Here is a 12,946-nt window from a genome sequence, read left to right on the forward strand (position 1 = left end):
CTAGGGGACTCCCTCTGCCGCTCCCTGCTTCCCACCAGTGTCAGCCCTCTAGGTGCAGTGCTCACTTGGAGTGGAGGAGTGCGTTGGACCTCCCACTAATTTCTGTTTTGCATTTGCTGGGAGTTGGGTTTTGTCCTTGCGTGGATGCGTTTGTCTTGCATGTGAGTATTTTCCCTTTTGCACTTGCTGAGTGAGTCGCCATGACATGCGCAGTCATGAATTCTCTGTGTCTCCATTTGCACTTTGTGTGATTGGACAGGAGGGCCCCTTGTTTGAGATCTAGGGGATTGTTGGACTTCACCTTTCGTTTTTGTCCTGCAGGGAGTCAGATTGTGTCTTTGGATGCATTTGTCTTGTGTGTGAGTCAGCTGTGGGGAACACTAATTTGATCCCCACCTGTAGCCCCCTGGGCTACATTCTCCAGAATTGGGCAACTTTTAGCTATAAGCCCATGAAAAGGGGAAAAAATGATATTCTTTTTTCTTTTTTTAATATCTTTTTTTTTAAGTTTTTATTTTATTGAAGTCATAATAGTTTATAACATTGTGAAATTTCACTTGTACATTATTGTTTGTCAGTCACCATATATATGTGCCCCTTCGCCCCTTATACCCACCCTACAACCCCCTTCCCCTCTGGTAAGCACTAATCTGTTCTCTTTGTCCATGTGTTTGTTTAGGGGAAAAAGATGATATTCTTTTGTAACACCACATGGCCACAGTATTCTTTAGACTCTGTATAGAAAATGGCCAGACAGTGGATCCTTAAATTGGAAGAACTTCTAAATTGGAAAAGTTTTTAGAGAGCTCTATCATAATTGTTTTATTGATACATATGAAATGACCACTAAGTATAGGTTTGTTCACCCTTGTCTTCTTATTACAGAGAAACCAAAACATGTTTGGGTCTATTAGTAAACATGTCTTGTGTTTTATTAAAAAGATTGTACTATGAAGTAGCATGTTTCTAGAAATTATAAAAAGTACTTATCAATTTGCCAAGCCACAGAATGCTTATATAAAAGTTTGTAACTGCTTACTTCTTAGTTTTCACCAGAAATTAAGGTTTCTAAGGGTTAAGAATTCTAATTAATATATGTGATTGAACCCGCTAAAATTAATAGGAGAAACATCTTTGTATTCAAGGAAAGTGAGATGTATGTTTTCAGTAAAGAAGGTATAAGAAATAAAGATATTTTTGTTTGTTAAAGTTAAGAAGGTTTTTGGGAGAAAAAGTGAGCAAAGGATTTTGTACATGGTCCAGTTGGCTAAGATTAAAATGAATTCAATTAAGTGAATTAATTTTAATATCAAAAGTAAGCTGGTGCAAAATCAGAATTTGTTTCTCTCTCTCTTTTTCTCTATCTCTCTCATTTTTTTGGTGAGGAAGATTGGCCCTGAGCTAACATCTCTCACCAGTCTTTCTCTATTTTGTGTATGGGATACCACCACAGTATGGCTTGATGAGTGGTGTGTAGGTCTGCTGCTGGCATCCACACCCGTGAACCCCGGGCTGCTGAAGTGGTGTGCAGGAACTTAACCACTAAGGCACCAGGCTGGCCCTTTTTTCCCCCCCTTAAAAGGATAGTTTTCTTAAACTTTGTCTGCTCTTGATAAAGAGATTATGAAAGATTTTTGTGATTATAATTTTTATGACTTTTTGTTTGAAGTGTTGCTGGTTTTTTTAAATGTCTTGTTTTTCCAGATTTAAGGAAACCTTTTTCTCTTTTCTCTTAAGCTAACTATGACTTATAGCAATTTGGTAAATTATACCTTTGGAAGCAGAATTTATCTCTTTTTCTCCCCACCTGGTCCCCCTAGAATTTTGAAACTCATAGTGAATAATTATTATTTTACATGGCAATATAGTTATTTGCGTAAGTTCAGTAAGACTCTATTTGCCTTGTAACAGGACACAATTGGAAACATTGGTTATATTACCAAAGCTGTGACTGGAATGTCGTATTTGAGAGAAACATGCATAGGCTCAGATATGACCAAACAGCTTTTGAGGAGCAAAGGTTGACTTTATGGAGTAAAGCCACTGGAAAACATTGGCCTGGTACCTTGCCTGCAGGGTTCCAAGCAATCTTATCAGGTGAGTAAAGAAGGTCCCTTCCCTGGCAGGAGCAAAGAACTTCTGGATATTTTGGGGAGCCTCAAGAGAAGAGAGGAATTCACCCAAATCTATAGGTATTGCAGGCAGAGTCCTATGACAAGCCCTTGACTTGGCCTGACCTGGCCTTGAGAGGCCTTGAACTTTAAAGTTCAATCTGAGATTCCTTATAAAATGTTCCAGCAAAGCAGATTTAAAAGAGGTTATATGATCAATTGCTATTCTTGCTGTACTTATGTAAATAATTGGGTCAAACCAACCAATTAGTCTTAATTTGGCTATCCTTGGTAAAAATGAGGGTGATGCATTTTTTTTTTTTTTTTTTTTTTTAGCATTTAAAAAGTTACTTATTGAGGTCACATTGGTTTATAACTGTGTAATTTCAGGTCTATGTTCTTATATGTCAGTTTCTGTGTATACTGCATTGTTCACCACCAATAATGTAGTTTTTATCCATAGCTATATGTATGTGCCCCTTTATTCCTTTCACCCTGCCCCGCTCTGGTAACCACTAATCTCGTCTCTTTATCTATGTGTTTATCTTCCACATACGAGTGAAATCATTCAGAGTTTGTCTTTGTCTGGCTTATTTCGCTTAACGTAATACTCCTAATGAGAGTGATTTTATTTTATTTTATTTTATTTTATTTTTGGAAAACTGGCTAATATGCTTCCTTGTTGACTTTGACCCCCAAGCCTGGAAGAACAATTGGATTATTAAAATTTTTCAGATGTTGGCATAGGCAAGTAATCTTTCTAGAGGTTAAATATGTCATCCCAAGCCTTATTCAGTGCATGACCATGAGGACACCTTGATAATTTCTGTTCATGATGTCTGGATTGGTTTTCAGGAATGTTCTCTTGGATTCCCCAAGGGATTAGACCTATTTTTCAGGGACTATTAAAATTTGGATTGTCCATACCTTTTATCTTTCTGGCCTGATATTCCATGATAAAGTGTGCTTTTAGATATTGTACTAAAACTGTTGAATGAGGTGCAGAAATTCTAATGCAAAATATAACCTGGTACCCAAGAATATTTTCAGTCTCATGTTGAAAAATTTCATTCCGCAGTTTCCCCATCTTTGCCCCCTTTCAGAAGGAAGTAGCCAGAACCGATTGATGCCCCACCTCCTACAAGAATGAGGAAGGGATAAAAGACATTGGGAATTGAGGCCGGGTACTTGAGGGTTACTGTAAATATTCAATAATATTACCTTTCAACTTTGTTGTCCGTGGACATAGTTGGAAAGAAGTTAGTCTTGTCAATTTGCTGTTTTCTTGTTTAACCTGAGGGGTGACTCAAGGGTCACAAGGATTTATGAGCTTGTTTTACAGAAGAAAGAGAATGCCTTCAAGGAAGTTAAGATCACCAGATAACCAGCCCCTAGTTGCCACTGATGCCCAGAAGTCAGCTTGCCCAGAGGCTTATCTGGAGTGAAAGAAACACCATTCCCCTTGTTTCTTGGAAACTCCTCCTGCCAAGCCCCTTAGCTCTGTAAAGACTCCCTGCTTTCTTCTTTTGTAAGGTGGATTTGAGAGAACCCATCCTCCCACCTTCACATTTTGGTCAATTTGAATTTTCTCCAAGCACCAATGTCTCAGTAATTGGCTTGCTGTGCATCAGGGATGAACTTGAGATTAAGAGGTTCGGTATCATAAGTGCTTTGCCTGAGGCCTCCCTTTTATTTACCACATGCAGAGAAAAGTACACAAATCCTCAGTGTATAGCTCGATGAATTTTCACATAGTGAACACCCTGGCAACCAACACCCAGGAGGAGATAATGTGTACTTTTATCAGTTAACTAAAATGAGAGCTACCTTGGCTCAGTATTTAGGGAGTTGAGCTCTGGAGTCAACACTGCCTGGAGTACTTTTTCCTAGTTCTGCCACTCAGTTATTTAAAATCTATGCCTTCCTTTTACTCAAAGGGTTGCTGTAAGAATTATAAGGAATTATGTATATAAACTCCTTGCAGAATACCTGGCAATTGGTGTTCTGTGGCTGCTTATGTTGTTGAGGAGGAGAAGTTTCCAAGAATATATCATGGGATATGTTGAATTAATGGGGGGAGAATGTCAACTTTTATTGAGCACTTAATACATGCCAGGCAGTTTCCGTAATGTTTTACATTTCTTGCCTCAGAAACACTGCAATGTATTATACTGTCTAATAAGTAGTATAAGAACTATCATTTGGATTTTTTCTCAGTCCAACATGGGAGAGATATAGTTTTAATTTTAATGTTTCTAAAAGATGGATTTTATTCAAAGTATATTCTCTGTGAGGCAACAGTGTGATAGGGCCATGAAAGACAACAGATTTGATATTAGGCTGCTTTGGTGGAAATATGGTATCTAGGATGAAGGTAGGGAGAGATGGCCCTGCCCTCTTCTGCACAGATCGGACAACACTGGATAGATAGTGGTTTTAGTTTGAGGCATCATCCTTTAGGGTTAAAGACAAAGTGGAGCTCATTCAGAAGAGAGCAACTTTCATAACGTGGGGAGTCACATCCCTGCCCTCATCACCATAGTAGGTGCCCCTTGGTCGGCATCTGCTCTGTCCAGTCCCTGTACCGAGACTTTGGAACACACTATTTCCAACCCTCACGAGAGCCCTAAGGAGAAGTTAGCTCCATTTTCTTGAGAACAGAACTGATGCTCAGAAAATATATAACATTGCCCATGTTACGTATTTAGTAAATAGCAGAGCTGGGATTTAAAAGTAGGTCTTTGGGAGGTATGAGTGAGTAAGCCGGGGATGTTTAGCCTAGAGAATAGAGAACTCAGGGCAAACATGATGGGTATTTTGAGTTTTTTTGAGGTCTGATCTGTTAGATACGTTTTAATTAAAGCTGAGGACTAGAAATAGACCCTCTGGACAGAAATGAGAGAGATCAACTCAATAAAGAACTAAAAATCAGTTATCCAGAGATGGAATAGACTGCTTTGGGACAGTGTGTTCCCATCACCAAGAAGTATTCATGCATAGGTTAGAATTGCTAGGTGGGGGGCCGGCCCGGTGGCACAGTGGTTAAGTGCACACGTTCCTCTTCGGCGGCCTGGGGTTCGCCGGTTCAGATCCCGGGTGCGGACATGGCACCGCTTCGCAAGCCATGCTGTGGTAGGTGTCCCACATATAAAGTAGAGGAAGATGGGCATGGATGTTATCTCAGGGCCAGTCTTCCTCAGCAAAAAGAGGAGGATTGGTAGCAGATGTTACCTCAGGGCTAATCTTCCTCAAAAAAAAAAAATTAGAATTGCTACGTGGATATGCTTTGATTCCTTTATCATAATCTTTTGTGTGTCTGCTACAGGTTTTTTCTCTGTGGTTACCATGAGGCTTCTGTAAAATATTTTATAGTTTTACTAGTTTAAGGTGATAACTTCCATAGCATACAGAAACTCTATTCTTTTACTTCCTCCCTCACATTTTGGGTTCTTGATGTTGCCATTTACATCTTTCTTATTTGTGTATCCAATAACAAATTATTGTAGGCCAAGTGGATATGTAGAGGGGATTTGAGCTTTGCTTGTACATTTCAGTCACCTGTCTTTAATATCCTTTCCAACCCATAGATCTTATGGCTTTCATTTCATCAACTAAAGGCTGGAAGACATTGAAATAATTTGTTCCATCTCTCTAACTTTAGCTCCAGAGAGAAGAGAAATGTATGATTTCTCTGCAAGTTTGTTCTAGCAATTGAGATGTGAGACTAATTACCTTTTGTGTAACTAATTTAAGGTGGAAGGGACTTAATCTTTCAGAGCTTTGGGCTTGGTAACTGTGATTATAAAGATGTTATCAATTATTTATGCTGTCTTATTAGAACTGTAAAGTTAAATACTTATGAATTTAATAACATAATCTAGAAGCCATTTCTCTTTTTAGTTGCTTAGGAAAATGTGCTTTGTGTATACTAGTTTCTTATTTCCTGTTAGTTTTCTATTAGTTTCCCTATTTCTCCTGTAACAAATTTAATGGCTTAAAACAACACAGACTGTCTTATAGTTCTGGAGGTCAGAAGTTCAAAATAGGTCTCACTGGGCTAAAGTCACGGTGTCAGCAGAGCTGCCTTCCTTCTGGAGGCTCTAGGGAAGAACCTGTTGCCTTGCCTTTTCCAGCTTCTAGAGGCCACCTGCGTGCTTTAGCTCGTGTCTATTTTTTCCCATCTCCAAGCCCCTCTCCTCCGAGACAGCCACTTTCCACTATTTTAACTATTTCTTCTGGCATTTATCTCCATTTTCCTGCTGCTGCTTTAACTTTTTTTTTTTTTTGAGGACAATTAGCCCTGAGCTAACATCTGCGGCCAATCCTCTTTTTGCTGAGGAAGATTGGCCCTGAGCTGACATCTGTGCCCATCTTTTCTACTTTATATGTGAGATGCCTGCCATAGCATGGCTTGACAAGCGGTGTGTAGGTCCACACCTAGGACCCGAACCGGGGAACCCTGGGCCACTGAAGCAGAACGTGCAAACTTTAACTACCGTGCCACCAGGGCAGCCCCTGCTTTAACTTTTAAAGAAAAATTCTAACTTACATACATGTTTTTTTCTTCCTCCTTCCCTCTTCCTAAACTCCTAATTTTATGATACCACGTTTCGTGATTAAATCCCTGGTGGTGGTTTAGATTTGTTTTTGTAACCGAGAGAGATCGCGTACTTTGATTATATTTTGGTTCTTCTGCAAGCTCTTTGAAGGAGATGATTACTATTTGTTTTATTTGTCCTCAGGTAAACTTTTTTTTAAAGACATCTCTCCTCGATGTCCTTAAGTTCTTGATCCAGTGTTCTTTTTCTGTCTTCTGAGTCTCCTGCCCAGCTGTCCTCCTGGAATCACCTTCATCTCTCTATGGTGTTGAATCCCTTTTACTTCCTTTGTTGTTGTTGTTTGTTCACCTACTTTGGAAATGCACCCCCCCCCCCCCAGTAGCTTCTTGAGAAAAGAGTGCATGGGAAGTAAAATTTTTGAGATCTTGCCTTTCCAAAAATGTGTCTATTTTTACCGTTACATGTGATTGGGCATAAAAATCTATGTTGCAAATAACTCTCCCCCCAGAATTTCAAGGTAGTGTTCCATTGTTTTCTCGCTTTCATTAATCATCCTCTTAAGTCTGTAGTTCTTTCTTTCTTGATCCTGTATATGACCTGTTTTTCTAGAAGTTTTTGTAGTTTTCTCTTTATCTCCAGTGTTCAGAAATTTCTCAGTTGTCTTTTTGTGTGTGTGTGGCTTGAGGAAGATTAGCCTGGAGCTAACATCTGTACCAGTCCTCATCTGTTATTTGTATATGGGACACCACCACAGCCTGGCTGGTGAGTGGAGTAGGTCCACGCTCAGGATCTGAACCTGTGACCTTGGGCTGCTGAAGTGGAGCATGGAACTTTAACCACTCTGCCACAGGGCCAGGCCCTCAGTTGTTGCCTTTTTGTTTGTTTGTTTATTATTTCAGTGCTTGTGCTGAACATTTCATAGTCCTTTCAGTCTGTAAGCCTGTAATCTTTGTTTTTGGGAAATTTTCTTATATTATTTCTTTGATTTCCTCTCTTTTTGTTTTCACTCTGGTACTGTTAATATTCAGATATTGGATCTTCCTCTCTTTTTGTTTTCACTCTGGTACTGTTAATATTCAGATATTGGATCTTCTGGACTGAACTTCTAATTCTCTTATCTTTTCCATCTTTGTCTTTTTGCTCTGTTTTCTACGAGATAGCCTCAAGTCTATTTTCCAGCCTATGAAAGATTATTTTGGTAATTCTGTTTTTGCGTTTTTAGTTTTCGAGAGTTTTTATTCTCTGAGTGGTCTTTCTTTCTAGTACTTTACTTTGCTTCATGGACACATTAGCTTGCATCTCTGAGGTTATTAAATAAAAATTTTTATTTTTAAAAAATTTTTTGGACTTTATTCCCATGTTGGCGGCTTTTTCAAATGTCTGGTGATCCTTGGGTGTTCATTCATGTTAAAGGATAGGCACTGAACAGCTTATTGTAACCTTGAGTAGAGCCTTTCTTGTAGGTTGCTCAGGCAGAGGTTTCAGCGGGGAACTCTCAGGTGTCAGTATCTTTCAGATATTTGTAGGTCTTTTCTTTGGGGCCAGTTTTTCACGAAAAATACTCCTGACTCCTGCCTGGAATGTATGAACCTAGTTGCCAGCATTCAGGAGCTAGGCAGGAGAAGGGAGGTGTGTGGGCATAGTTTACCATTTACTAGGACCACTTTGATTTTCATTTCTCTGTTTTCAGTTCTGCAGTTCACGCCTAGCCTGGTGTCGTCCCATCCAGAGCCCCTGTGGTTGGTGTTCTCTAGTAAACATCTCCAGACCTCTGCTGAAGCTGGGGCACATCTGCTGCTTGGTGTTGCCAAACACAATGGGAAGGGAGGGTTACCTGCTTCTCAGATAGATTGGAAACCAAAGCTCCTGTGTTTATCTAGACTCTAGCTTTTGAAGACCCTGGGGCCTTCAATTTCTGAGCCTTTCCACGGTTCTCTAAGTTGGCTCCCTTATTCCTTTTAGTGAGGTTGCACTGAGGATCAGAGGTAGTTGTGTGTGCTCAGTCCACCATGTTTAACTGGAAGTTTATATGTTTTCTATCCTTTTCGTTATATTTGAATTTTTTTAAATAGCTGGAAATCATTTGGCTTTTGAGTTAACTTCTTCATCTACTCCAGGGTTAGCAAACTTTCCCTATACAGGACCAGATAGTAAGTATTTTAGGCTTTAAGGCCACATATGGTCTGTGTTCGTACTGTTTTTTTTGGTCTGTTTTTCTTTTTGTTGTTGTTTTACAACCCTTAAGATATATAAAAATCATTCTTAGTGTGCAGGTCTTATAAAAACAGCTGTGGGCAGGCTTGGTCTGGTTTGCCAATCCTTGCTTTAGTCTGTCTCTTTTAGGTAAAATAGATTTTTAATCTGACTTTGATTGGTCTTCCATTTGTAGAAAATGAACCTTTTTTATAATTGTTGCTGAACACATGTCAACAAGTGATCCCTTTCAGTCCATTCGATTGAGAAGGGCCAGCTTTGTAGTCATGCTTCTCTAGGTAGGAGACCTCATTCTTTTCTACTTCTCGTTGATGTGTTTCCACACTTGCACCAAAAAAATACTCTGCAGCTTTTTTCCAAGCATAATTTATGTTTCTTTCTTTGGTTGTCATAAAAAACAAAATTCCAAAATTCACTGAATTAAATTACTTCGTAATAATTAACGCTATGAGTGCAGAAACCTCGGGTGATGCCTTTGTTCCTTTCTGGCGGGACTGAAATAGAACTTTCCTTTAGCAATAGGGTCCTGGTTAAAGATTTTTGAGTTTTAGCAAGGCTTTTTTTGTCTATGCAGTTAATAGTAGTTATAACTTCTTTCCTGCTAACTATGTTTGATGCCCATAGAACCAGAAATAATTTAGAAAGAAGTTATTCTCATCTAACTCAAAAAACTAAAAACAAACCCTCGTGATATAAGAACCTGAGCCACCTGAAGAGTAGAAGAGAAGTTACTTTTTTTATACTAATAACAGTCTGCCTAACAACGAAGGTTGTGATGGGTTTTCGTTTTTTGTGTTTTCTTTGAAGTGTAGAACGTCAACACGATGTGGGCTGTCCTGTCCTAAACGTGGTTGGGATTATTAGCACATCCTCCTGGGTGTTGTCTGTTCCTCAGGGGAGACTGAGCTGTTAACCTCATCCCAAAAGCTGAAAGATAAGTTGCCTTCACTCTTTCAAAACGTTTGTTAGAAAAGAAAACAGCGTATGTGTGTTTGATATAAAAGTGCGTTATGCATATTGAAGAAAACTTGGGAAAATCAAAAATGAATAAAGAAAAAACTAATCTGTAATCCAGTCTTTCAGAAATAATTATTAGTATTAACATTTTGGTATGTTTCCTTTGTTTTGATTTTTTTTGAGACAAATTTGGTCCCCAGCTAGAGTAATGATTAATTTTTGAAGATTTAATAATAGGACTTAAAGGAAGGATTATAGAGCGATTCTTCAAACTAACATGTGCGTAGAAGATTCTATGGAAATACCAGTACAGTTTGCGAGGGTGGAGGTACTGTTTCGCCATTCTCACACAGATTGACGCGGACCGCCTGTTTCTTCTTTGGTGAGATTTGTTGGGTGTGGTGTTGGCGGTGAGTGCCTGTGGACAAGCCTGCTGCTGAGTGCTGGGGTTCATGGTGGTGGACAGATCTGTTTGACTGCGTGGCCAGAACTAACACTTAAGAAACATATTCTCCTTTTGAAAAATCCTTTACATTTTGGCAATATATTCGTAATCCTGTCAGGCATAAAAGGGCTGAGGTTTAAAATGACATCCCCAAATCCTGAAACTCACCCTGCCTATCGAGGAGTCACTTTTGAGGGCTAGGGGTTAGACTCACCCCGTGCTGAAGGAGGAGAACAGTGTCCTTGTTGACTCGCTCTCTGCCCTTGTCCCCTGCAGCTCGTCTGCACTAAGGAGTGTTCGAAACAAACAGGCTCGTGGACCACCTGGTAAGAAAGGGCCCCTCCCTCCACTGAAATAACTTGTAGACATAGTAGAAAGAAATTTTCATACCCACTAGTCCTCTTAGCTTCACTTCATCTCCTTGAAGCAAATAAGAATGTGTGTGTGTCTGTTTGAAAATGGCTCTATTAAGCAATTAATCAGAAAAGTGTTTGGTCTTCCAGTGGCCATCAGTTTTTTATCTTTGTTGACGTTTAGGTCAAAGCAACCGCTTTCATAGAATTCAGACTTTCTTGAAAATAAACAAAGGAAAAAGCAAAACAAAATCCTGGGAGTCCTGACTGAGCAGAACAGGGACGTTTCCTTCTACTCAGCACTCCGGGACGTTTCCTTCTACTCAGCACTCCGCCCGTTTCTCAGGCTCACCACCCCTTTCTCTGCGGCCGCCGGGAGCATGTTTTCCTTTCGTGAGGCTGAAGATAAAATGACATGGTTAGGTTGGTGCCTTTTTGGTTTTAAAAAACAAAAACTTTCTAAATAATAATAATCTTTAACTAATAGGCCAGGATCAGAAGTTGAAGTTTTTCAAATCATCACAATTTGGTGAAGTGAGAAGAAAGTTTTTCTGGACTGTGTTTCTCTAATAATTACCTGTGACGTAATTAGCATAAGAAAACTTGTAGTGATTAATATGTGTAAAATTAAGGTAGATGGTGAAGGAAGGTTACAGGCACTTTCAAATTGGGGAAAGATTTCTTGGTAACTAGTAACCAAAAAGTAGCTACTATTGATTTACATATTTTAACTACCTAATGTTTTAGAATTCAGAGTTCTAGCTAGCTGACTTCGTAAGAAAAATCTTCACTGTAATTTTTTAAAAGAAAGATCTAAATGTGTAATCACTTGACCAAATTCTTAAAATTTTATTTTTATACGTTCTCTTTGGGTCTTGGGTCACATGCGTCATAAACCTCTTCTTTGAAATGCTGTGTAGCCCTTGTAATTGTCGTTTGAATAGCTGTGTAATCCAGTCAGTGGGTTACTGTAATTTAAGCAGTGTGTTATTGTTGAATGGTTGGATTCCTTTTTTAATTTTAAATAATGCAGCAGTGAACAGGTGTAACACTGTTTTTCTTGCTAAGATAATTTTTCAAGGTTGTATTTCAGAGAGATTTCATTGGGAATGGAATGAAATGAAGGAAAGAGCAGTTCTTTTAGGCTTGTTGGTTTTTACGTGAAAGATAACGTAAAGCTGTATTTTGGTTTTGTAAACTTGAATCCATTTTGCTTTATTTTAATTATATGCTATGTTGGAATTTAAGGCAACTATTGGCCCATCCGAAGGAGTTGGAACAATTCTACTTCGTTACCTTTTTGACCTAATTTTATTTTTTCCCTAGGTCAGAAGTAAAGTCTCTCTTTTCTTTATCTCGATATAATTTTGTTATAATTTATTTGCGCTATATGTAATATGTATACCTGAAATATGCATCTAGACACAATTATTTGCTCCATTCCCAAGTTACAATTTTTCAGTTGAACTCAATAGTTTGTAAGCTCCATGAGAACAGTGAATCCCTAGCATCTAGCACAGTGATTTACAAACAGCGGCTTAATAAACATTTATAAAGTTGTAGGAATGAATATTAAGAGAAGATCTTAGGTGGTGTCCATCGTTGATTAAAATAGCATTCTAAGAGATTTTAAAATGAAAATTGCCTTTTAGTTGGTAAATACAGAACTATGATAATACTGTTCTAAAAGCTTATTTAAAGGAAGTTGCTCTTGTTGCTGATTGCCTAGTGATACTGTTTGCTCAGTAGCAAAAACAGATGGCAGATTCACAACTTACTGAGTTTCGATTTTTATTAAACAAATAAGGTCAGTGCCACAGTTTTGTCTTGTCTTGTCTTTTTTTTTTTTTTTTGAAGTATGGTTTGTTTGTTTTGCTGGGAAAGATTCGCTTTGAGCTAACATCTGTTGCCAGTCTTCCTCTCTTTTTTTTCCTCCCAAAGCCCCAGGACCTAGTTGTGGATTCTAGTGGTCCTTCTGGTTCTTCTGTGTGAGCCACTGCTGCAGCATGGCCACCGACAGACGAGTGGTGTGGTTCTGCGCCCGGGAACCGAACCTGGGCTGCCAAAGCGGAGCACGCTGAACTTAACCACTAGGCCATTGGGCTGGCTCGGTTTTGTCTTTTTTTACTTTTTGTTTTTTCCAGGTATTACTTGAGTTTGTTGTTGTTGAAAAAATTTCGGATATATACAAGTATGTGTAAATGGGACACTCTTCGTCAGTCCTCGCCCACAGTTTTGCCAATCCCCAGAGGCAGGTGCTCTTAACGGTTCAGTTTGGTCTTCCACACATTTTCCTTTGAAAGATTA

General features: G+C 39.0%; 1 protein-coding gene across 6 annotated transcripts in view; it reads left to right on the forward strand.

The window, feature by feature from the left end:
* Positions 1 to 12,946, forward strand: part of ACBD3 (acyl-CoA binding domain containing 3) — a 39,228-nt gene that overhangs the window by 6,546 nt on the left and 19,736 nt on the right. For 2 of the 6 annotated variants that reach the window (XM_070602532.1, XM_070602530.1), the window contains exon 2: positions 1,912 to 2,097. The exons of 2 other annotated variants lie outside the window; for them this stretch is intronic. In XM_070602532.1, the coding sequence (XP_070458633.1) occupies positions 1,912 to 2,097 (186 nt within the window). Of the gene's footprint in view, positions 1 to 1,911; positions 2,098 to 10,567; positions 10,613 to 10,823; positions 11,063 to 12,946 lie in introns of those variants that run through there. 2 more of the 6 variants (XM_070602534.1, XM_070602533.1) reach the window with 2 other exon arrangements.

This window comes from Equus przewalskii, chromosome 31, assembly GCF_037783145.1.
Source record: "Equus przewalskii isolate Varuska chromosome 31, EquPr2, whole genome shotgun sequence".
NCBI lineage: Eukaryota > Metazoa > Chordata > Mammalia > Perissodactyla > Equidae > Equus > Equus przewalskii.